Below are 23,850 nucleotides of genomic sequence, written 5' to 3'. Positions count from 1 at the left end.
AAATGTCCGTGAAATGTCAGACCCTAGTTCCTACTGGATGGAGTTTCCTTGACTCCATCTGGTGGTTTGTGCTTATTTTTCTTAATCTGAAGATTTTTGGAACATTCTTTCTCCCATGCAATGTTTTCTGTGCAGTGGTGATAAAGGTACATTGGACGGGCAGGTTTCCAAACATGATTTGTATTGTCTGGACCCACAGGAACTAATCGTAAGCTCAGAATGCCCCTGGCAAAGGACAGCCAGTTCCAGCTCCTCACTTCTAGGGTCAAGGGTGGGCCACAGCCCAAAAGTACCAGAGAAAATAAACGATCATTAACAGAACTTCCAGGGCTTTGAAGTAATGTTACCTCCTTCTTGTATTGCATCCACCCACATATCTAACAGACCTAGCTAAGATGATGTTGATAATTAATTTCTAACTAATTTAGTGCTGTGCTGTGTGTTCCACTTGGACCACTGAAATGCATTTTCTGATTGTGGTTATGATTTCTTATGCATTTTTTCAGTGTTCTTTGGATTGACTGGCCACACGAAGTTTTTCAAGCCTTTACTATAACAATTCAAACAAGATTAGTATCAGGTCTCTAGCTTTGGCACCACTTTTTGACACTTTTTTTTTTTTTTTTTACAAACTGTTTGGGACAAAGTTTTCCAGACATCCCAGTTTCTTCAAGGCTTTAAATAGTGAAGGGTAGACCTCTCTAAGTAAACTCTTTTGTTCCTTTAAACTAATTCATCAGGCCTTGCATACTGATCGACAAAAGTCTTCCTGAACGACACAAAGCACTGTAGGAGAATCATCAGCAGGATTGATCTCATTTTGCTCCATTTCTCTTGGTTACCTGCATCAAGACAGCCATCATCTGCAAGTTCACGTCCTCTTTGAAGCCTCACGTTTCTCCAAACTGCTTGTATATATGTATGTCTGGCTTGCCCTTTGGCTACCTTGACAACTTCATAGTGTCAGGCACCTGTCAAGAATGTGCTATGATTTTTCATCCCTGCCTAACATGAAATCAAGCCGCTCTCAGAATTTGTTCACTTCCAAAATCAGGTCTGCTGTTGATGTCTCAAGTTTTGATTAACATGGACTTCCAATTTTTGAAAGATAAAGGGATCCTGGGTTGTTAACAGTGACTGCATGTTTTGAAGCTGTGTCAGGAGACTTCCTTCACAGGTCACTTTGGCCATCTCTGTATACTCAATCTTGCTTACGGGAATTTTGGAGGGCATTTGATTCATGCAAATAAATTGCTGACGTAAGCACTATGAGGAACAGCAGCTACAGATCTTTCAAAACCTCCAGTGTAATTCCTACTTAGTAGTGAAAAAGTTAAGCAATTATTTTTCTTTAGGGGGCCTATGTCACAATTGTTAGCATGTGACTGTGCATCTAGCTCTCTGCTTCCTTCATATAGTCAGATTCATTGTGCTCTGTCCAAACTGGAAAGTAAAAGATTGATTTTAATTGCAGCCTGCCTTTTACTAAAAAGGGTACATTTGAGTCTGTATCCAAAAAACTCCACTTCTGGGACATTTCCCCCCACCCAGTCTTCCTCACCCCAGCTTTTAAGTCACATTTTAAAAACTAGTTTTCTATGCTGAACTGTTCTTTGCTGAGCATACCAGATTTTGCCTGATGCGCTCTGACAAATGGCCAAAGTGAATGAGTGAACTCATGCTTTAGGGTGTGGTGGAGGGGGGAAGTAGTTCTATTGCTTCTCGTTAGAACAAGTCTGTTTCACTTATCCATTGCCAGGATGTGTAGAACAATGCTAAGCATAATCTCACCATTAAAAATCTACTCTCCGCTAATTAGGAATTTCACTTGATCTGGCCTGAAAACTCAAGAGTTCTTCAAGTCCGCTTGGTCTCTAGCCTTGCATGGCACTACCGTGGTGTATGCTGAACTTTAGGAATGATTCAGGGTTGTGAAAGATGCCTGCAAGCTTCTGCTAATTAACGTCACATAGGGAATCTCCGAGCTCTAGTATGTCACAAGAGCAATTATCAGTGACTTTCCATGAAAATGGATCAATAAATATTTTGTTTAAAACTTTTTCTGGTAGCTTGTATGTATCAAGCTGGAGTTGCCACAATTAGGAATGTTTTCCTGTTTTTCATTGCTATTGAAAAAGAAGTTTGGCAGCCCCAGGATCGAGGGACAAAATTCGAGCAAATTCCTGATTCAGAATTGTCCCGAGGAAAGCTGGTGGGCTGAGATGATCAGAGAAGAGTGGGCAGTGACCCTGACAGCTAGCTAGGGCTATGAATGGGACATGCCTTGAAAAGAAGGCCTGGATCCCAGTTGCCTCAAGGTTTGTCTTTTCACAGGGGAGCTAATGAAAAAAAAACTTTATTTGTATATTGACCAAGCTTACTCTGCTATGATTCAGTCGTCATTACTCACATACCTTTTCTGGAGGGTACATAAAAGCTCTGCATATATTGATAAATGAATGCCTTCCTAAAGCTATCAGTAATGTATTCTTTTATAGAGCTTTGGCATCTACCACGCTGTTTCATTTTCCCATAATTCCATTACACATCCCACGGGAGGGTTTTTTTTTTTGGATTCATGTTGTTGCTGATGGGTGCACAATAAAGCAAGCAATCATGATAATGATTGTATAGCTGGGATGTGCCTTTTTTCAGAAGTGAAGAGTCAGTCCCCACTCCAGAGAGCTTACGTCTACAGCCACAAAAGCCTGTACTTACCTGTAGTGGGACAAAGGAGGAAATGAGGCATCAACAAGAACTTAACAATTAAGATCAGGTTCAAGTAGTTCAGGTATTCCACAGCACTGCTGGTTTTACCAGTGTTGACATAGCCTGACACTTTGCTTTCACCAGTAAATTTACAGTTAGCACCTAAAATTCTGTGTATTTTCATGGTTAAACTCCAGGTTGCCATCTCTGCCTAAGTAGATGTGGGATTCGTAGACTGGATGTCTCTGCAACTAAATGCTCTGTTAGAGAACTGGGAGTGGGGGCTGGATGGGATTAAATTTAAAACAAAGCAGGGACTCCAAGCCACATTTCCTGAAATTTACCCAAGTTCATTCTCTTCTAGAATATGGCTATTTTCTACCTTTCCTGCTGAAGCTGTGCCGGTATCACAGGGTGTGTTTTTTGTTGTTGTTGTTGATTTTTTTTTCTTTTTCTGTTTTTTAAAAAAAGCACAAAGGAGCACGACATTTTTCAGAAAAGCAGCGTGCAAGTCTGGGAGATGAGAAGGCAGTAAGACTTATAGTTCCTTCTATGATTCTTCTAACTCTGTGCCTGTATTTTATGCGCTGTCTATTAAATGCAAAATACCTGTGTGGTCTTGGCAACAGGAACTGAAATGTGATTCTGTCTTTGCCTCCTGCCTGTAGTTTGAGTGCCTTTTTAGGGAGCTACATGATTGTACTTCATCTTGTGCATGAGTTTTATCTCAAAGCCTTCTTGAGAAGCTAGGATTGATTAACTGCCTCCAAATTTGTTGCTCCCCACTGCCAGAAAATAGCTTACGAGAAGGATATGAAGACGTTTGATAATATGTCATTTGAAAACTCTTAGGTAAATACCTAGAAAAGGTACTTACATGGCTGAATAACATTCATATAGAAGATCCTTTCAAAAAAGAAGTAATTTTACAAATCACCTTTTCTTTATTTAGATCACGAGGATTTCCTAGGACGATACAAAGCAGTCTTTAAGACCGAATGTGAAGATCCTTGGATTATGTCACCACGAATTTCTCTGCTTTCCTTGAGAGAATTCACCGTTTGTGTGAGCCTCAAGCTAAATTCCTCGAGTAGTCCCTGGACAGCATATGTGTATAATCAAGAAACACCTACCAGCAATATCTCTGCAAATAAGTATGATCTTGGACTTACCGGAGATCATGGTAAATTGGGGATATGGTTGTTTGGAAATCAAATAAATATGTCAGCAGTGCTTCATGAAAATACCTGGCATCAAATATGTATCCAGTGGAAAAGTGAAGACAAGGAGGTAAAGTTATTCATAAATGGAACAAAAAAAGGAAACAAGAAACTACCTGAAAAAATGGATCTCCCTGGAAAAGGGCAGTTTTTACTTGGCTGTGCAAGGCTGCCGGGTACAGCGACATCACCTAACCTGGGTATGGCCGGGGAGCTGTACATGTTCAGAATGTGGGATAAAGCAAATATAAAACTTGCCAAGGACTGCAGAGATGGTAGTGTTGTGCGCTGGAGAAAGGAGGATTGGGTCTATAATAAGACAATAGAAGAGGATAACTCTTTGCCATGTGGTAAGTACCATCACACCCCTGTTTCTAAAATAGTTTTTGTGAAAAGTTGATCTCAATGTTTCTAATATTTCTATTCCAAAGTCCTTGTCCATTGGTAATTTCTAACTAAATGCTTAAAGAAATCATGTGGGGATCTGCAGCTCTCAACAGCTTTCGTACAGATTTAGAGGATTGCTGCTATGCTTTTTGAAGACTTTCAACTTGCTCCAACATTTGTATCTGTCTGCTATCCATGTAATGGCAATGAGAGGAGGATGCATCCAACTGAAACTCCGTGGAGTATTAGGGCTTTCTGTCAATGTCATCTTAATTCATTTATACACCTTCTGTTCTGGGAATAAATACAGAGGAAAGCATTGCTTGTCCTCATTTTGCACATTTGCAGAGTGAGGACTTCAGTGAGTGCAAATTTTCACTTCTTCATTGGCACATGGTATGGTCTACATCTTTAAAGGTTACTGGATGCTCCGATTTCTACTTGTTTCTGTATCAGTAATGTCCTCCTTTATTAAAATGACCAAATGGTTTCCCATACCATTCTCAAAATTCCTCTCTGACCTGAAAAAGAACCATGAAAACCTTTAAAACGAAACAAAATTTGACTGTCAGAGAAATTGAGTTTTAATAGACTTGAAATAGAGTAAAAGCAAGAGAATAATCTTCTTTCTAGCTTTTGCTATTCTTTCTACTGACATAAAAGACAAACTTAAATCAAAATTGGGTAGGATCCCATTTATCAGCTACAGTAAATGGTATTACTCCCAAGGCTTTCAGAGTTTGTAATGTGATTAACTCACTTGATTCCTAAAACTCTTACATAGCATAGGTGCTTCAGTCGGACTGTGGCACCAGTTTTAGTCTTAATCATCTCTGTCGTTAAAAACTGTACCTACCCATCTTGTGAAAACCAATAAATACTATTTAACTATGTAATATTAAAATCACTCCCTGACCGGGTATATTTCAATTGTAGGAAGGGCATGAAAATAGGTTGTGCAGACTTCTTTTTCTGGGAGAGAGAGAAAACCCTCAGACAAACCAGGCCCCATGGTGGATGCCTTTAACATCGGGTCACATAACAAATGAAATGCTTCTGCTGGACTGATGCTGTGGCTGGGAGCACATCTTCTCTGTTGGGTTATGTGATCTGAGAGAAGAACTGAAGAAAGGATATCTGTCTTTTGCTCTTGTGTGATTGTGTTTGAAGGAATGCAACCCTAAGACTGAGAGGGAGAACATTCTGGCCACCAGACAAAAAGGCTGGTACGAGGAAGGTTTGAGAGAGATCATTCCAGATAACAGACTTAATACTGGTCAGAGTGGTGTGTCTGGTTACTTTCTTGCTTCCAGTTCTAGCCCATTCTGCCCTGAATGCAGAGCATCCTTGACCATCTCAGGACATCTAGGTTAGGCAACACCCAGCCCCAGCCACAAATGCTTAGTGATTTTAGGATAAGTAATTTCTGGGGTTGTGGAATCCTTTGTCTAACAGCTGGAGCTCTCTAGTGACTGTGCAAGGTTTCCAAAGCTCTTGTTGCCTAGCCAAACTGAACTTTAATTCTGCTGGCAGAGGTCTGTTTCAGTACAAGAGGCAATCTCTGCTGTCAAACTTAAGTTATCTCTTCTAGGTAACTTGGAAGAATAACAGCTTTTCAAATAAAAGTTCACTGGATTTTTTTTTTTTAACAGTGTATTTGCCTGTTGTCAGGAATGGATGCATTTTTGCCGATTGCCTCCCCTCCCTCCAGAAAAAGTCAGCCTGTGAAAGGCACATACTTAGTAAATATCAGTACAGCAGTTAAACAAAGAAGAAATATTGACTGGAGGAGTATATAATAGTGTAAGGCAACTTGAACTGATGGTCCTAGTAGGTCCAATCCTTACAACTGGATTTCTTTCTAAAAGTTCTTTGGTCTTCCTGTGTAAAAAATTATCTGGTTTGTGGGACTTGTCTGCTGTTGGTAAAACAGCAGGACTAAGAATAGTAAGTCTTCTGGAAGATCCGATTTTGCAGCTGCAAAGAACGTAACTGGCAAGGGCTGTGCTTCCTGTGCAGACAGACGAGGTGAAAAGGAAGTGATCGATGGCGGTCGTAATTGTGCCAGAGGACAAGTTTCAGAATTTTGTCACGATCCAGTGGGCTTTTTGTGCCTACATAAAGCAACAGTTTGTAAAAAGTCAAGGGTTACCATGATTTCTGTGATTTCTCAAGATCTTCGTGCAGTGTGAGCCATTATCTACTTGGTGTCTCATAGGCACTGACTCACTCCATTAATGAGTTTAGATTTACATAGTGTCACGTTACCAGCTTGTTTCTTTACCTCCTTTTTTCTGCCTTTCCTTTTGTTGACTCTTTATACCTTTTTCTTTTGGTCTTATGTATTTTTATAATGGTTATACAGAGTACCAAGAATTTGCCTAGCTTCTTCTTATCCGTGTCAGGTCTTAGAAGGACCAGAGTCCTCATTCTGGTAAGATTTACACACACAATAAACACTCAAAAGACAAGCTGAACTTTTGCAAAGTAGTTTGCTTTTTGATTCCTATTTTGCTACAGACCTTAACGTGGACAACGTGAGTGATAACACTATAGTCTCTGCAAAATCCAAGAAAAAAAAGGTACTAAGAAATACAAAGCTCTGGGTGATTGAAGAGAATACAATGACATAGAAAAATGGGTCAGTTTAAAATGCTAAATGCTTGCAAAGAAATTTTCGTCATTTGTGAGCAACAATTTTCGCTGTCATTTTTTTGCATGGGATATTTGCAAGTCACCTTTAGTAGTAACTTGACAAGTGGAAGAAGTTTACTGTTTAAACATTAATCATTTCAGTTACATATTAAGCAGTAACATTCTTAACCCAAATATAAATATCCAAACGGTTACACTGTGTATTTATGCACCGAGCACGGAGATGACAGGGTATCTTTTACAGATTTCACGGAATAAATGAAATACATGACCAGTGGCATAATTAAAAGTAGTGTCACTGGATGTGAAGCTGTCACCTCAGTTGTGGGATCGGTGCCCTAATATTTAACAGGATTCCAAGGTCTGTAGCCTTTGGTTGCATTTTTTTGCATAAATACAATTCAGTGTAGGATTGCGACATTTTAATTTTTCTAAACCATCCTGCCCAACCTTTAAGATTAAGGTGGTGTTCCTTTTTTTCCATGTGTCCTTTTTACTCCCTATATGGATGAACCTGTTACTGATGTTGCTGGAGGAGGTTTCCAGGCTTGTGGGAACAAAGTAATATCAATGGGAAGTTGCCAGCACCCCGCGTGACTCTTTTGCCCTTGAATGCTCAAGGGTGAGGAAAATTTCAGCGTGAGCTACAGCTCTGGTTTGGAGGCACGAGCAGTAGGAGGTGTGACTTAGGCTCATATAATCCCTTTTAAAGATTTTGTGAACTGTTTACATTTCTGATGACAGAATCAGCTTTCCAGGAAGCGAGGCTGGAGCCCCAGGGCTATACCTGCTCAGGCAGAAGGTTGAAACGTAGCTGCCACTTGTCCAGTCTGCATTGCAGCCTGTTGGGTACCAAACTTTGGGCCATATTGTTGTGTTTACTGAGTGGAAGCTGGAGATTTAAAAAAAAAAGAAATTATTTACCCCAGTACCATTTTCTTTTTTGAACTGTAAGGACACAGTGCTATAGAAATCTCTAGAAGCTCTTGAAGGAAGTAAATAGATGTGACGGGGAAAAATACATAACTCTGGAGTGCCTGTTTGATGAGTCACGTACAGCTCTACTTTGTACCTGTTAACAGAATGCATGTTTGACCTTTCCTTTCTTTGTTCTCCTGGCTCCGTCTTCTGCGGTACCAAAGAAATATTTTTTTGGAAATCAGCCTACAAGAGAAGAGGTGACTTGATTCACCTCAGCCTCTAATGTACATCTTTAAACAGTCAGAGTTTGATAAAGCCTGTGTTGGTAAGCAGATTTCCAAAATAGCCTGTTTAGCATCAAAGCTGAGTTAAAAATAGCGCACCTAAATTTTCTGTTAAGGTTTCTTAAAACGAACTGGCCAAAGTGGCAGTGTGAACAAGTGCTTTCACTGTTCCCTTCACTTCTGTCTGACCAGCAGGGATAACCCATCACTCCTTCCATACTGCCACCTCTGAGACTCAGAGAGACCTTACCTCATGAGAGGCATAGCATGTGGGATTAATATCGCCCTTAGTTTTATCCTATAAACCTATCCAGTGTGTCTCAAAATCTACCTCGCACAGAAAGTCAATAGGGGTCAGTATGTCTACAGTGGAATGGCTGGGGAAGATTTTTACGTGCTGCTGTTACTGATGCCTTGCACAATAGGATGATTCGTTTGGCGGAGTTCATCAAACGTTAATGGGGCCCAATCTCTTAATAGAAAACACGGATTTAATTTGAAGATGAGAATGGTGTGTAGTACTCTGGGTGCATATAGATGGGTAAATGGGTAAGTAGATGGATTGTAGAACATCAGCACTTTGACATTTTGCTGGTCAAACTTCTCAGTTTTGTTCATGGGCAAGTTCATGAGGGGCATTGCCACACCGCTGTGTCTTAGTAACACTGAACACAAGTGGAGGGTAATTGCTGCACGGTGCTGGTGACTAATGCCACATGTACTGAGAGCTGTTGCCTGTGAGAATGTTTAGAAGAGGGTTTGGAAAGGATTAAAAATGCAGCATGGAATTCACTTTTCATTGTACAATGTCTTGAATTACTTTTTTTTTTTTGAGCCAGAAGGGGATCCGATATATCTGTTCAAAACAAAAACTTTAATTTTGACATTCCCATTTCTGATCGGAATTTGCAATGCAAATCATTTTCCCTGCCTGAATCAATGGAATCTGTCAGTGGAAAAACTTTCAGCACTAAGTTTGCTACCACTTCTTGGTTCAAGAATCTAATTTTTACCAATTCCTGGTATCTTGGTGTGTATTTGTAAATCAAAAACTGATGGTCTCAGAAATACATAGTCTTGGTCATCTAATGCCATTCTGTGGTGTCAGCCTGGGGAGACATTACTGCTTAGCCTCCAAGGTGTTTCTTGGTGCCCTTCCATTCACATTCCGCCCATGATCTCCTTGTGAAATCTGACATGCCTTTGGTTTGGAATAATAGTCCTGAGAGATGGTATAAGCTGTTCTCATTTCTGGCATGCTTTTCATTTAATCCACATAAAATTCTAGGTATTTTATTTCATAAACCTGCCAGCTAGGCCCCAGAACACTGAAGTCCGTAGATGTACGTGTTTCTGCCAGCGATACGATCCATGCTTCTACAGCTGTCCAGGTCTGTTGCTGCTGAGGAAGAGTTCAGTGCCTATTTCAGATAGGAATATGGACCTGAAGGGAAAGAACGGTCTCTTACAATCTCTCACAAGGTTTCCTGAGAGGCGTAGGTCAGCATAGGTGACCCTTCGTGCTCTGCTCTGCCGTCCCCAGCCCTTGCTGAAGGCACAGCAAGTGTCCAGGTGCAGGCTGTGGTTCCTGACAGCTCAGATTCTCTTCTCCTTCTTCTACAAAAACACTCAAGTTGCTGTCGTCGGTTTGCTCAAAGAATGGTTTCTGCAAAAGTTTAAAGGAGATAATGAAATGTTAGGTAAAACAATATTAGTCAGCAGGAACACCGTTTCCCTGAGATAGGGGAGCAGTAAGCAGCTGCCAGTAGGTTAGTACTCGCAGGATGTTATCTGCAGCCAGGTTCTAGCTGCTTCTCACTCCTCCACCCTGGAAAAACTGAGCTCCTCCTGGCAGAGGGGGCTGCCTGAAGACAGGTGAATCAGAGAGGGTGTTGCCTTTCCAAAAATTTAAAGGAGGAGTGTACTGACCATAAGGTAGGTTAATGTAGGGAGGAGAAAAGGATATTTTTCACTCTCCCTGTTGTAGGTGGATGATTTTACACTGCTCATGCTTGAAGGGCTTTCTCTATTTCTAAAAGTTACTGAACAAAGGGCATGCTGTGAGTGACCATGCCTTTGGTGCAGGGACCAGAACCCAAATCTTGCCTTTCCCATCTTGACCACTGTTTACAAAGCCTTCTTTCTTTCTTTCCCTTTGGCTGAATTCATTTTTGAATTTTGCATCGTTTGGCAAAAAGCTCAGGGGGACATGCAGAGACTGTCCCATCATAAAGGAGCAGGTAAACTGATAGTCACGATCTCTTGTGCTAAGGAATGCTGTATATATATATATATATGTATACACATATATATATATACACATATATTTATATATCTATATATTAACTAGAGTTGGGACCTGTAACCCAAAGGTAGAGACTTCATCTCCAAAAAGGACTACAGGTTACAGGCTATTGTGAACGTTGCCCTGAAATGCCTCTCTCCTGGGGATGTCTACAATGCCTAACATAGAGATGAAGTTCAGACGTCCTAATGCTCACAGGTTCAGTGCCATCAGAGCTACGTTGGTTTGTGGACCTAGCCTTAAGTACTACTGATGGATTTAGTGTCCTAACAGACCAGAGCTGCTAAGGCTGCGCTGATTCCCATTGTCTTAAGAAGTCATTATGGGAAATGAAGGTTGTTACCGTGCAAGGAATTCTGGTTCCCAGGTAAGCTTTTTACAGCTGCGGTGTGGAGCAATGGCAAGAGTTGCTGAACTGGTTTCATACTACTGGAGCAGTTTCCTCTGCCTACATTGACACAATTCGCAAACCTTGACGTAGCCAGCTTTTTATGTTAGAACAGTGCTAAGTAGTAGGAAGATGGTAAGGGATTTGCTGCTTTCACTTCTAATGATGCGTGGTAGGAACAGAAACCAGTGCTTATCTCATTGAACAGAGTTGCCTTTTCCTTGAGAAACACCCCTTCTTGTGCAAGAGAGGCTATTCTGCTGCAGATAAAGAGTGTTGCACATGAAAATGCACAAGGCAAATAAAAACAGGTCTCATGTGTAAAGATTTTCTTGCTCTTATCCATAGAACCCAAGGAAAATTAATGTTCTGTGTGCTTGTGGCTAGCACACCTTTGATTATTTTACTTTCCTTTCTGCATGTCAACTCTAGGGATATTTTGGATTGGACTTTAATCCTTCTCCAAATAAACTGTATTCACATTCTTTTCTATCTCTTAATACAACAGAGGAGCAGGGTTGACAAATGTAAGTGGAATTGAATCATGTATGACAGCCTCTCCTCCTCGCACCTTTCTGTATGCAAAGGTGATTCTGATCAAATACTTGGTTAGTGAACCTACTGCTGCACCTTGGTCAGTGAAAAGTCTCTTTCTTACAGATAATTTCTAACAACAATAGGCATGTGAATGCTGTGATGTAAGAAAGTCGTGATTAGATATCTGATCCAGGAAAAAGTGCTCCACAGCTATGCATGCCACCATCACTTGCTGTGTTTGCCAGCTCCAGATTCACGGCTTGTCTTTAGCTTGTTTTGTTCCCCTTGCTGTTGAATTTATGACTACATGCTTTTGGTGTTTTTAGACGTTGCTGTCTTCTTACTGACTAACCTACGGTACTAAATGTGTCATTGAGCAAGGTTTCTTATCTACCTCAGGATACTACTTGTACTCTCAAAATTCACAAAATGGGTTGAAGGGATGTAGAGGATGGGAAAAGCAGTGTGTCTGCAGTGAGTATATCTGCACGAACTGCTCAAAAGTATCTGAGAATGACCTTAAGGTCAGATTCCCCGGGTAGATTAATTTTTTTAGTGGGCAGAAACAGTGTGGTGTCCTGTCAGATGCTTCATACTTCAAGAGGTGCGTTCCTTAGCCTGGGCTGCAAACGCACATTGCTGGCTCATATTCAGTATTTCATCCACCAAACCTCAGAAGTCCTCTTCCTCAGGGCTGCTCTCCATCCATTCTTCTCCCAGCTCATATTCATGTTTGAGATTGCCCTTACCCAGGTCCAGGACCCTGCACTTGGCCTTGTTGAACCTCATGAGGTTCGCAGAGGCCCAGCTTTCAAGCCTGTCAGGGTCCCTGTCGATGGCATCCCTTCCCTGCCCTGCTCAGCTGGGTGTCATCTGCAAATTTGCTAAAGGTGCACTCAATCCCACTGTCTTTGTTGCTGGTAAAGATACTAATTAGGGCCAGTCCCAACTGAGTCCCCAGTCCCCAGTGTGGGACACTGCTCATCATCACTGATCTCCACCTGGACATGGAGCCATTGACTGCAACTCTTTGAATGCAACCATCCAGCCAATTCCTTATCCTCTGAGTGGTCCGGCCATCAAATCTACATCTCTCCATTTTATAGATAAAGATGTTGTGCAGGAGAGGTCTGTCTGAGCCTCTTCAGCTCTGGCAGCCTGGTCTAGCTGGTTGTTGTTTAGATGCTCTTGGTGGTGTGGCTCTTGGGCGTGTGAACATCTACAAGATGCAAGTGTGCTTGCAAAGTACATTCCATGTATTTTAGACGTAAGTATGGAGTAAAACATCCCTGTCTTACCCACCTCTCCAGTTTTATTTGATAAAGCCTGATGAGGGCAGGATGAACTGAGACGTTGTCCTCAGCACTTTCTTTTTTTAGAGCAGTATTCTGTCTGCCAGAGTGGCAGGAGCAGTTGAGGGATTTTAATTCTCCTGCTGCAGCTCAAAGACCTGCTTAACTAAGTAGAAATAGTCTCTTATGATTTTGTTAGTGACTGTTTACCTGATGAGGCGAAGGTAGATTTAGGGAAAGATCTATAAGGAGACAAAAGTCAGGTAGAGATTCTGGCCTCTGTTTGGAAGAGAAAATCCCATCTTAATAGTCCTTTTTACCTGCATGAACAAAGGTGTTTTGTCCTGTTAGAAACTAGGGGTCAAACTGGGAAACAGGAGGATTGCATTCAGTCCTCCCAAAATAGGTAGGAATGGTTAGTGCATGAGTAATAGTCTCAAGGCTTTACTGATTGACAGTAAGTGCTCTAGGTGAGTTTCACCCATTGCTGATGAGTGTACACGTCTGTCCTTTCTTCTTGGTTTTGGTTCTCTTAAGTTCCTAGCACACTGTTCTGGTTTATTAAGACTGAACCTTAATTTGAATGCCTGGCCCTGAAATTCTTGGGAAGAACTGAATATGCTAAATGCCTTCTGCTTTGGTTTGACTATGTTGGGTTTCTCCTGTTATCTTTTATTACTTTTTGTGTTTTAGTGTTTGTTTGTTTTTGAGGAGGGGAGTATTTTTTATTTAATTTTGTTTACTGTTACAAAATTCTCTAGTCTTAGATCTCTGACCTAATTGTGGCTTGTTCTTTTTATTCTCTTGTCAGATACGGAAGAAACCACCAGACCTGCAGGTGAGCATTGGTTTGTCAATATAAAACCAGCAGGATTAGTCACACTGACTGAAGGCGGGTGAAATACTGGCCTGTGCAGTAAAGCTGTGTTTGCACAAACTGGAACTCATCTTTTCAGTTCTACTGTAACAAACTTCAAGTACTTTCCAAGCAATTTATTTTCACACAAATGAACATTTTGACAGCACAAAATAAAAAGTAATCAAAAGTTATTTTAACAGAACTCCAAGCATAATAATATATATAAAATGGTTGTGTTAAAAAAACTCTGTCTGTAGGTGTGTGTATAAATTATATATATAAACTTATGCTCCTAGAAAACTTTTTCCTTCTTAATTGGAACTGCTACTATGTTGCCTGAAAGAAATCAGATAACAGGTATATGAAGGTTCTGTGTCATTTTTTTCTCATTGTTGTAGCATTTTAGAAAGCGTGCAGGAAAATTGCTGCTGCTGTGACTTTTTAATTCATTGAGATAATTAAGAATATGTAAATATTTTAAAATTAATTATCCAGATCATTCTCTTTATTTTGTATTTCATGGTGCAAATAGCTTCAGTAATTTTTGCAAGAAAAGTCACTGAGATGACTCTGATTCTCCTTCCGTTGCAGAGATTATATTTAGGTTTATTCTTTGGAAAGAAGCTATTACTAGTTTTTAGTAAGGCAAAAGAAAAGTCTAAGCAAGGAATCATGTGAGGGATTAGCATTTCAGAAGCTCTGTGTTTATTACGTTTAACCAAAAACATCTGATTTTCCACAGAGGACTTCAGTATCTGTTTTCTGCCACAACAGTATTTGTTTTACAGTGTAATTAGTGTTTTGTTAGTAACATTACAGAATAGCTTTTGAGTTTGTGGAGATGTTGAAATATCTTAGGTACAATTTGTTTTAAAACAGTGTTTCCTGTTGGGGGGTGGAATTAGATGTCTTCAAGGTCCCTATGAACCTAAAACATTCTGTGATTCTATTTGTAGCCAGCTGCTCTTTATATTATATTTCTGTGACTACTGTGATTGTACTTCCCCATGGCACCCTCAAAAATCATTCAGTGAATGAAAGAGCTTTGAAGTTACTGTGTGAACCAGATATCAAATTACCTGATTTCTTTTTGATCCGAATGCTGACTGTAACAACATCAAAGATTTGGTAGCTAGTGTTTGCTATATAAATAGTTGGCTGGCTCCTATCAAGATCAGAGGTTCAAACCTGAAAAGAATTATTTTTTTGTAGTGCTGCTCGTTGCCGGATAGAAAAGAGAATGGGTATGTATGGGATCAAATTTAAATGGCAAGTCTCAGTGTTATTATGCAGAATTTGAGACGAGTTCTTCATAAGCCAAGTCCAGTGATCTTGCTGTATACGTTTGATTCTCATTTCCAGAATTGGCAAGACGCTCAGGGTAGGCCTGTGGCTTTCAGGCTAGCTGTCAATTTTCATGTATTTTGGGACAACGATCTTTGTTTTCTTAACATTATACAGTGCAAAATGTCCAGTATTTACTGGAAATAAATAATCTTTATTATAATTTTATTTAAATTCATAAAAGTTGTAAGGTTATCTAATCAGAGATTTTTATGTCCATGTTTTTTTCAAATCTGAAAATATGCTTTTGATAAGCAGATGTCGCCCTCTTCTGGTGAATGCAGTTAACTTAGATAATATGTGGAAAGGCTGTTCAGCATGGTTGTGTGTGTGTCTGAAACATCATTTATTAATCTATATTCTTTTTGTTTTCTTCCTTTTTTTTTTTTTTTTTTTTTTTTTTTTACATCTTAAACAAAAGTTCTACATTCAGGAGAATCAGCTGCAACAACCAGTTCTGGTAAGAAAATCAGGACTTTGCTATACTACAGTGTCTGTTATTTTCCACTAGATGAATTCCTTGCTGCTTTTATGTGAAGTAATGCAGAAGAATTGTAGTGTAAATGAATTACAACAGTGTTTTCATTTTTTATTTCATCAGTGTTTTCATTTTTAATTTTTTGTCTTCTTTTTCTACATATGACTTTGTATTGAAATAGCGTAACTTGTAGGATCATTCATGGATTTTGTCAGTGATCACTGAGGATGACGTAGGTGAAAATTGCTTGATCAGGAGCCTTTTGTTCAGTAACCTGAACAGTGAACAGTCTGCAGAGATGACAGAGGGGGAACACTGTAGGGACTCCAGCTCCCATACATCTCCTCCCACCCTAGTAGCTCATAGAATCACAGAATGGTTTGGGTTGGAAGAGACCTTAAAGATCATCTAGTTCCAACCCCCTGCCATGGGCAGGGATGCCACCCACTAGAGCAGGTTGCCCAGGGCCTTGATGTGTGTATGTCATTTAACTTGCAGAACCAGAGGTGATGAACATCAATGATATCTATTTTTAACAGAAAAAAATAATATGGAAAAAACAAAGGCTGTATACACATGGGAAGAGTCAATTGCCTTCTTGGTTAATGTATGCTGACATACTGTGCTCTAGAGAAAAGAAGTAACACAGGCACAAGAACACATACACTTTTGTTCTTTTACAGATACAGTCATTCTCTGGGAATGGTTCATCTTTAACAACTGCAGACAATTCAATATTTGTTGCACCAAGCGAAATAATGCAGATGAAGTCAGCATTTAGCTTTCACTCTGATTTCACATATTTTGGCAGCTTTTAAGTTGCTGTAGAAAATCATTTGTCTTCAGGACTATTAGTTAGAAACAGAATATGCTTAGCTTTATTCTGGGTATGGAATTAAGAAGGCACTTCTGAAAAGGCTCTAAATGGGTAATTTGATGGAAATATATAAAAAGAAAAGCTCCCTTTCCCTTACCAAGTAGATATCTTTTTCTCTTGATGTGCAGCTATCTCTATGCAAAGTAGACAACTTGTTTTTTTAATTATATTTAAGATACTAATTTTAGCGATGGCAGTGATGCTTTCAGCAGTGAAATTTTGAAAGCATAATGTTTGGCTGTTATGAAGCTGCTCTGACCTGTTTTTAAAAAGTCACTAAGTTGTCGTATTGGAGTGATGCAAAGTGGTCCTCAAACTACTTCACATTGCTGCGCTGACACTTAAAATGTGCTTACTCTGCATTTATTTTCTGAGCAACCTTAAAACTTCCCTTCCCCTTCCCTTCCCTTCCCTTCCCTTCCCTTCCCTTCCCTTCCCTTCCCTTCCCTTCCCTTCCCTTCCCTTCCCTTCCCTTCCCTTCCCTTCCCTTCCCTTCCCTTCCCTTCCCTTCCCTTCCCTTCCCTTCCCTTCCCTTCCCTTCCCTTCCCTTCCCTTCCCTTCCCTTCCCTTCCCTTCCCTTCCCTTCCCTTCCCTTCCCTTCCCTTCCCTTCCCTTCCCTTCCCCCACTGTATTTATATACAGTTTCTGGCAAAAATAGCTTTTTTGGAGAAACAGTTTGCCAAGCCAAGTGTGTCATCTCTGCTTGTGAGTGTTGTTAGTTCATGCACAAAAAGGACCTTAGGGCTGAGCAGTTGTATAGGGGAAATTCATCAACCTCTTACAAAAGAATGAAACCAGTAAAAGGAAATTACCTAAAGGAACTCGATTACCAGCTATTTGTGTTCAGATACCTACTCAGATTTTTGAATTAAAGTTCTTAATGAGATCTAAAGTTGCTCCCAAAAAGGAACTTTGATCATTAAAATTCAGTTCCTGATGGAATTGTTGCATGCTCAACCTTCTTTCTCCAAAATTCACAGAAATAAAAATTACATTAATACCTTTTCTGTTTATCTTTTTTTTGTTGTTGTTCCAGAATCCTCTATTGTTACTTTTATCACCTATCCTATTAGTCCCTCAGGCAAGATTTTATTAATATTTCTCTTATTCTAATTTAGTTAGATTTAGATTTAGGATTTTTTAGATTTAGATTTTACTAGATTTAGATTTTTTAGATTTTAGATTTTTATTTTTATTGTTTTTACCATTACTAATTTTTCTTCTTCAGAGATGTCATCAGATGATACTACAAAAACTGCAGGTGAGAATTAGTATGAGGGTAGTCATATCTGAAAGGGAACATGTGATGCATTCATAAAAGTTTGCTATTCTTTTTTTTTTTTCCTCAAATGGGTTTTGTTTAGTCCAAATTTTTTTCTTACATTATATTTAAATTGTATTTGTCTCCAATCTGTATTTTAAGTCTTCATGGGTAATAGGGTTTTGAAGTGCGTTATACTAACAGTAAGCCATTAGCCTTTCTTTTTTAGGTGAAATGTTGCATTGCTTACCAAAACCCAAACTGGGCATATTTACTTCTAGCAAGTATGGAGGTTTGGGGCATATATACATAGATAGAATGTTTTCTATATTTTGTGATAGTATTTAAAATATTTTGCAAAACTCGAATCTATACAGCATTTCTTAAAGACGCTGGCATGATATATGTTCTTGCAGCGAGTTGCCAAATAGGATCAGTAATGTCTCCTTCAGGAGAACTGGCTACACCTTTTTTCCTGATGCGCACATTTGAAGACAAGGAGTAGATTCACCCCCTATCAGTACAGATGCCTGCACGTCTGTATCTGAGCTAGATGCCCTGCTATTCTTCATAGCTGCTGGGGAGAAAGAGACATTTTTATACTGTGACTCATTTTACACTGAAGTATCCATGTAGGTCAAATGGGAATCATGCCTTAAAAGCAACTCTTTTTCAACGGAATAACAGAGAAGCTAGAGTAACTGGCTCAGAGGTGGATATAAATATTTGATTGGGTGGATCTTTCTCAGAACAGAGCTTTTTCCTTTCCCACGCAGAAAGTAACTTAATTCCCTTACAAAAGGTCATGTATTTACACTTTTGGGAAGACAAAGTGGAAATTGGGAACCTTCTTTTTATGATCCGTATTTCATGGTCTTTTTAAATTAAAATGTGAAAACTTAATTTTAAAACATTTATTTTATTTTTTCTTTTCAACAGAAACTCTTAACATCACTGACTATTACCCCACCATAACACCAGGTAGGAGTCGTAGATTATCAATGATCCACTGATACTCTTTTATCCTTCTTAGAATTGCTTGTGCTTACTTAGACAGCCGCATACGAAAAGGTTTGCTTATCTTGTAAGTCAGAGCAGCAGTGTCAAGCGGCACAAAGATGTAAGAAGCAGTCTCAGAAGCTATGTTCACTATAATAAAAATTAAATTCTCATGCTTTTAAATAGATTGAAGCAGACTGAACCCAGACATGATGTTTTCAGGGCAGATACAGTCTATAGGTGTAGGCTGAGTTAAATTTTTTATTATCTGTATAGGAGTCTAGCAGACCAACCAGAATATGTTAGCACTGAATTAGAGTAGGTGGTAAAACAATTGACTTGGAGCCATACTGGCAAGTGTAATTTCACTCTGTGAACATGACCTGCAAGAAATTTGCAACCATTATCATCTGGTGATCTTTGAGGATTGGAAGCTGTAGCGACTTCTGATCAGCTTTTTATCCTCATGTAGCTTATTTGATTTTGTGCGTTTTAGTGGCTTGTAGAGATCCTGAGGAAGACTAGTAGGTGCTGTGCAAACATAACCAGGCTGACCTTACTGTTTATTTTTGTGGTGCTCCTGTTTGTGTGTTGGGTTTTTATAAATATTCTTCTTCTTCATATAATTAATTTGGACAAATTTAGTTATTTATGAATGTTTTATTTCTTTAAGGATTTTTAAAAATAAAAGTGATTATACTAGTTTACTGACAACTGACAATACAAAAGTGAAAGCAAATTTATATTGCTAATATTTTTTTCTAATATTTTGAATATTGCCAGCAGCTTGCAGTCCATACCCTCTGATGGCTGTTGATGGTGATAAAATTGAAGAAATAACGGGCTATGACAGGCAAATGTTTGGGCCACAGAAAGAGTTAAAAAAAAAAGATAGAAAGAAAAATTTCCCATCTTATTTGGTACTAGGTAATGATAACAACAGAGAAAACAGCATTTGTTTTCTGTTAATGGAGGCCAGTCTATATTCTCATTCCAAAATATGGTGCTTAATTTGAACCATTTTGCTGTTCCTCAACGTAATTAAGTAATCTGTTTAAGGAAAGGAAATTATGCTGCCACATTGTTTCTGTGAACAGGTGCAGGAGTTTGTCTTGGATGCAGATACCTGTCTGGTCCTTTACTTTGGTTTTATACAACAGAACCATCTGTTTACGATACACTTGATTTGGATCAGTGTTATTTCTTTGCAGTATAGGTAGTGTTTGGTGGTAGCCTAAGGCTTATTGTAACTAACTAAAAGCATATTCTGTTAGATGAAAGAATACATGTTTTGTAGCATCATAGTTCAAATTCTATCAGGTGGAATAGTTTTAGTTCCATCATAATTAGCTGTAGTAGGATCCTCAGAAACAGATAACATGCTACCTAACATTTGAATACTCTAATACTTGAGGGACTTATGCTGATTTCTATTTTATCTTGATTGTACAGGAAGAGTTTACTGTCTCAGTGGTTTTTACAAATATCAGGTTATTTTTGATAATCTCGACAAAGAGCCCTTTACATCAGAACTTGCTTGCACCTAGAAAGTTGCAGTGAGAGTTCAGGACTTGACTATCTCAGTTGTGTTCATTAGAGTTAGTTCCTAATGTTAAGTTTGGAAATAGCCACACAACATGATTGCTAAAAAGCAGATGTGTATTGCCACTAGAGCACAGTCCTACTGTGCTCCTTAAATATTAACTTATTTAAGTATGTTGCATAGTGTATTAGATAGAACTATATTCTAATGTGGCTAAATGCTACTTTGCTTTCCACCAAGCTGGCTTTAAAAAAAAGCATATACCACTTGTGTGTAGATATTCTGTGGAAACTCTTACAGAAAATTCTTCAAAATCAACTAATCAAAGCCAGTGTGTCTCATTCTGAACACCATGTCTTAGATAATGAGAGACTTCACTTAGAGAAGTGAAGCCTAGACAGTATATGAAATGTTAAGACCTTTACATTTAAGACAAGGAAGTTATTCTAAATATGTGTGTTTGCCAGTACTGGGTTTTTAAGTTCAACTCTTCTACTGACTAGATCTTTTTTCCCCAAAAAATATAGCAGGAGAAACCATTTTATGCAACACATCATCTGTCTGCAATTTTTCAGGTCAGTGATTTTCTTTTTCCACTCTTCTTATAAAAGTCGTGTTCAACTATTTTCTATTCTGAGTAACGAGGCAACCTTTAGTTACTATATAAAAACTAGCTCTCTATTAAATTTTATTGCTAATTTGAGAGTTTGTGTGTAGCTTTTTTAAAATTAATATAAAACATGTTTTTTAATTTAAAAGTACTGTTCAGTCTATAAGATTTTTGATCTTGTTTTTATTATCAAAGTATATAGAATTACAGATAAGAATTACAGACCTGAGAAAAGAAGAGAACAGTATGCTATTAGTGTATACAATGTCAAATGCAATTCTGTGTGTATAAAATGTATTCACATTTTATGCTCATAACTGGATTTGGAATTGTATAGGGGAAAAAAAAAAGAACTAGGGAGAATTTAGAAATAGCCTGCAAAAATGAATATGTGGAAAACAATGAAACTAAGACTAATTCATATGTGGAAATTGTAATTGAAGAAATGGAAAAACAGTTGCAAAAATAGTGAATGATCAGAGAAACTAGTTTAAGTATTCTTGTTTTCCTTGCATTTTAACAAAAGACAGTGTTTTTTTTTTAATTCTCAAATTATTTACATCAAGTAAAGTTGCATCATGTTAAGTTTTGATTTTCTTCAACTGTTTTGCCTTTTGGTTTTAGTGTTCTATGTGGGCAAGGTAAAACTTCAGGCAAGAGAAGAACGTAACACATCACTAAATGTAGAAATAGTAAGTGTTCTCTCTTATAAAAACTTTGTTGTAAGGAAGGTTGAAATCAGTTTCTTTGTCTACACTTAAATGCTGATACCCTAACATGATTCTTATGATGTTTGTTTATGCTTTTATTTTACTTCAAGTACAATTTGCAGTGCTAGTTAATATTTGCAGTAGATGGATCTACTCTCTCTAAACAACTGCCACTTGGCTAAATTTTAGAAGTGAAGTTCCTACAGCAAGGGCCATTATTCTCTGTATAACCACTGAAAAGGGGAAGGTAACCCTGGAAAGTCTGGAGAGAGAACTATAAACTGCTTAATTAAGAGTCTAAATTTAGGCATACAGAATCTTCCTTTGGTGATGAATGTAGACACTTGAGGAGGCTGGCATCAAACTGCTAGCAGTTTGGGCATAAATTAGGTTGGATTGCATCCTGACAATAATTTATGTTGAGGCTCTCTTAAAAAGGGCATCAGTCTGTGCAGCAGGATAAGAGTATTTAGTTGTTGTAAATGGAAAACTGAAGAAAATAAGAGACAAGAAAAGAAGAGAAAAGGACATTAGCTTGTTAGCAGTCCTTGTACATTTCTCCTACCTGTCCCTGTCTACACTCAGTCTGAGATTTCACACACCAACCTCTGCAAGCCTGAGGGTAGTCAGCAAAATTGCCACAGAGAGCTACTGCACAGGAGCACACTGAGCACTGACTTTGGGCAGGGGTAGGCCTGAGTATCCCAAAAGCATATTAACTTTATGCTCACAGCTAGTAGAAAAAATAGGTTTCCTGTCTATTGAAACTGTCTCGCTTTTTAGCAGAATATTTCTTTGGTGGTGTAAAGTACCATATATGTCAGATGATGTTTTCATCAAGATACTCACTGCTTGAAATGTAAAAATAACGGGTAATGGTGGAAACCAGAGCATAAGAATGCAGATCTGTAAAGGACCTTTAGAAAAACCTTAGTACAGCCCTGAGGCTAGATCAGATATATTTAGATCACTCATACTATGTGTTTCACCTCAGTTCTTGATTTCTAACTCCCAGGATTCTGTCTATTATTTATGTCAGTTGTGTAGTTTGTTCCATTGCTGCACTATCATTGCAGTTAGAAAGTTTTTTTCCATGTCTGGCTTAAGATATCTGTTGCAGACTGAGCCAGTTTCCTAGTTTTCCAACATAAGACAGTGTGAAATCACTATCCTGTTTCCTATATTTTTCACAAGTCAGATCATGTTATTAGGTCTATCCTGGATAAGCCAATTCCTTCAGTTGTGACAACAAAGTCGTCATAAATATCTATTGAAGTGTATTCAGGAGAAAGAATGCTGCTTATCTTTGGAATTTCAGACTGTTAAAATGTGTGAAATAAACCTAAGTTTCTTTTAATGCTAAAAATCACTTGTTTTATTTAGTAGTGGAATCTTTGTTTCTAACAGATTAATAACGTAACCATCAACGATCAAGTTGCAAACTTAATTCCAATTTCAGCGCCAACTCTACAAGAGCTGAGGTAAGTAATTTTAAATAAAGATTGAAATCTTTGCAGTATTTGAAAAAGATGAAGCAAGCAACCCTTTCATGTGGTTAGCAGACTCTCTACTTTGCATCATTTCTGCACTTCAGAATTAAAAAACTTCAGGAATTGTGAACTGTTTTTCTTAATCATAAAATTCATATTGGTTAGAGTAGTCTTAGTTTTGTTTTAGTTACCACTGGAGTTTGTTTTAACAAACTTGCTGGTTTCATTTTAGGTCCTTCAGTTTCCTTGGGGTTTAACAAGGCCTGAGTGCCTTGTTGTTTGTATGCTGATGATCTTAATAATAGTGATGACAATAATTCTTGAGGATGTGAACTATGGATTGTTCAGAATGCCAGTTTGGCTTTTGCTCTTCATGGATAAATGTCTGTCATAGTTTCAAGGATTTGGTCTGTCTCTTAGGAATTACTAAGTGAACTTTTATGGCTGTAGGTTTTATTGATTCATGGAGTCATATTTGTTTTTTTTTTTAGTTTTGTATAACTTCTTCCTTCACAACCTTTCTGAGATGTGCTCTTTCCTCTTTCCACAAGCACCAAAGCTTTTGCCTAGGTTGTGTCCCCAGCCATAGTTCTGCTTACCTTTCTCTTTCTGACACATTTCATATTCATACTGCTCTCCAGAGAGGTTTGAATGTCTGTGTTTACTGCTATTCCCAACCTCCCTCTGAAAATCAAATAGAAACAGTTGGCCAGCAGGTCTTGTTTTTGAAGAAACATGTATCTCCTACTCATTTTCCTTTTGTGGCTTTAGTATAAGTTTAGAATTCTGTTCTTAATGCTTGCTTGCCAAAAGGCAACATTAAGATTTATCTTTTGCTCTTTTAAGTAAGCTTTAAATAAGTGGATTGTTGTTAAAATATGTGATGACAGAGGTTTAAATTTAGTGTGTCAAGTGACTAACAAAAGGCAACTATGGACAAGTTCAGTCCTTTGAAAAGTGCTTTTGCAATACTAGAACCGG

General features: G+C 38.5%; 1 protein-coding gene across 1 annotated transcript in view; it reads left to right on the top strand.

Annotated features, from left to right (window-relative positions):
- The window catches only part of ADGRG2 (adhesion G protein-coupled receptor G2), a 59,098-nt gene that overhangs the window by 14,000 nt on the left and 21,248 nt on the right, over window positions 1-23,850 (top strand). Inside the window, exons 3-11 of the mRNA XM_084289182.1 lie at window positions 3,662-4,279; window positions 13,510-13,536; window positions 15,335-15,361; window positions 17,293-17,337; window positions 17,485-17,517; window positions 18,457-18,498; window positions 20,587-20,634; window positions 21,294-21,361; window positions 22,787-22,860. Coding sequence (XP_084145308.1) covers window positions 3,662-4,279; window positions 13,510-13,536; window positions 15,335-15,361; window positions 17,293-17,337; window positions 17,485-17,517; window positions 18,457-18,498; window positions 20,587-20,634; window positions 21,294-21,361; window positions 22,787-22,860 — 982 coding nt within the window. The remainder of the gene's footprint in view (window positions 1-3,661; window positions 4,280-13,509; window positions 13,537-15,334; window positions 15,362-17,292; window positions 17,338-17,484; window positions 17,518-18,456; window positions 18,499-20,586; window positions 20,635-21,293; window positions 21,362-22,786; window positions 22,861-23,850) is intronic.

The sequence above is a fragment of the Netta rufina genome (genome assembly GCF_964035555.1).
Source record: "Netta rufina genome assembly, chromosome: 1".
NCBI classification, from domain to species: Eukaryota; Metazoa; Chordata; class Aves; order Anseriformes; family Anatidae; genus Netta; species Netta rufina.
This window is presented reverse-complemented; position numbering and strand designations above follow the sequence as displayed.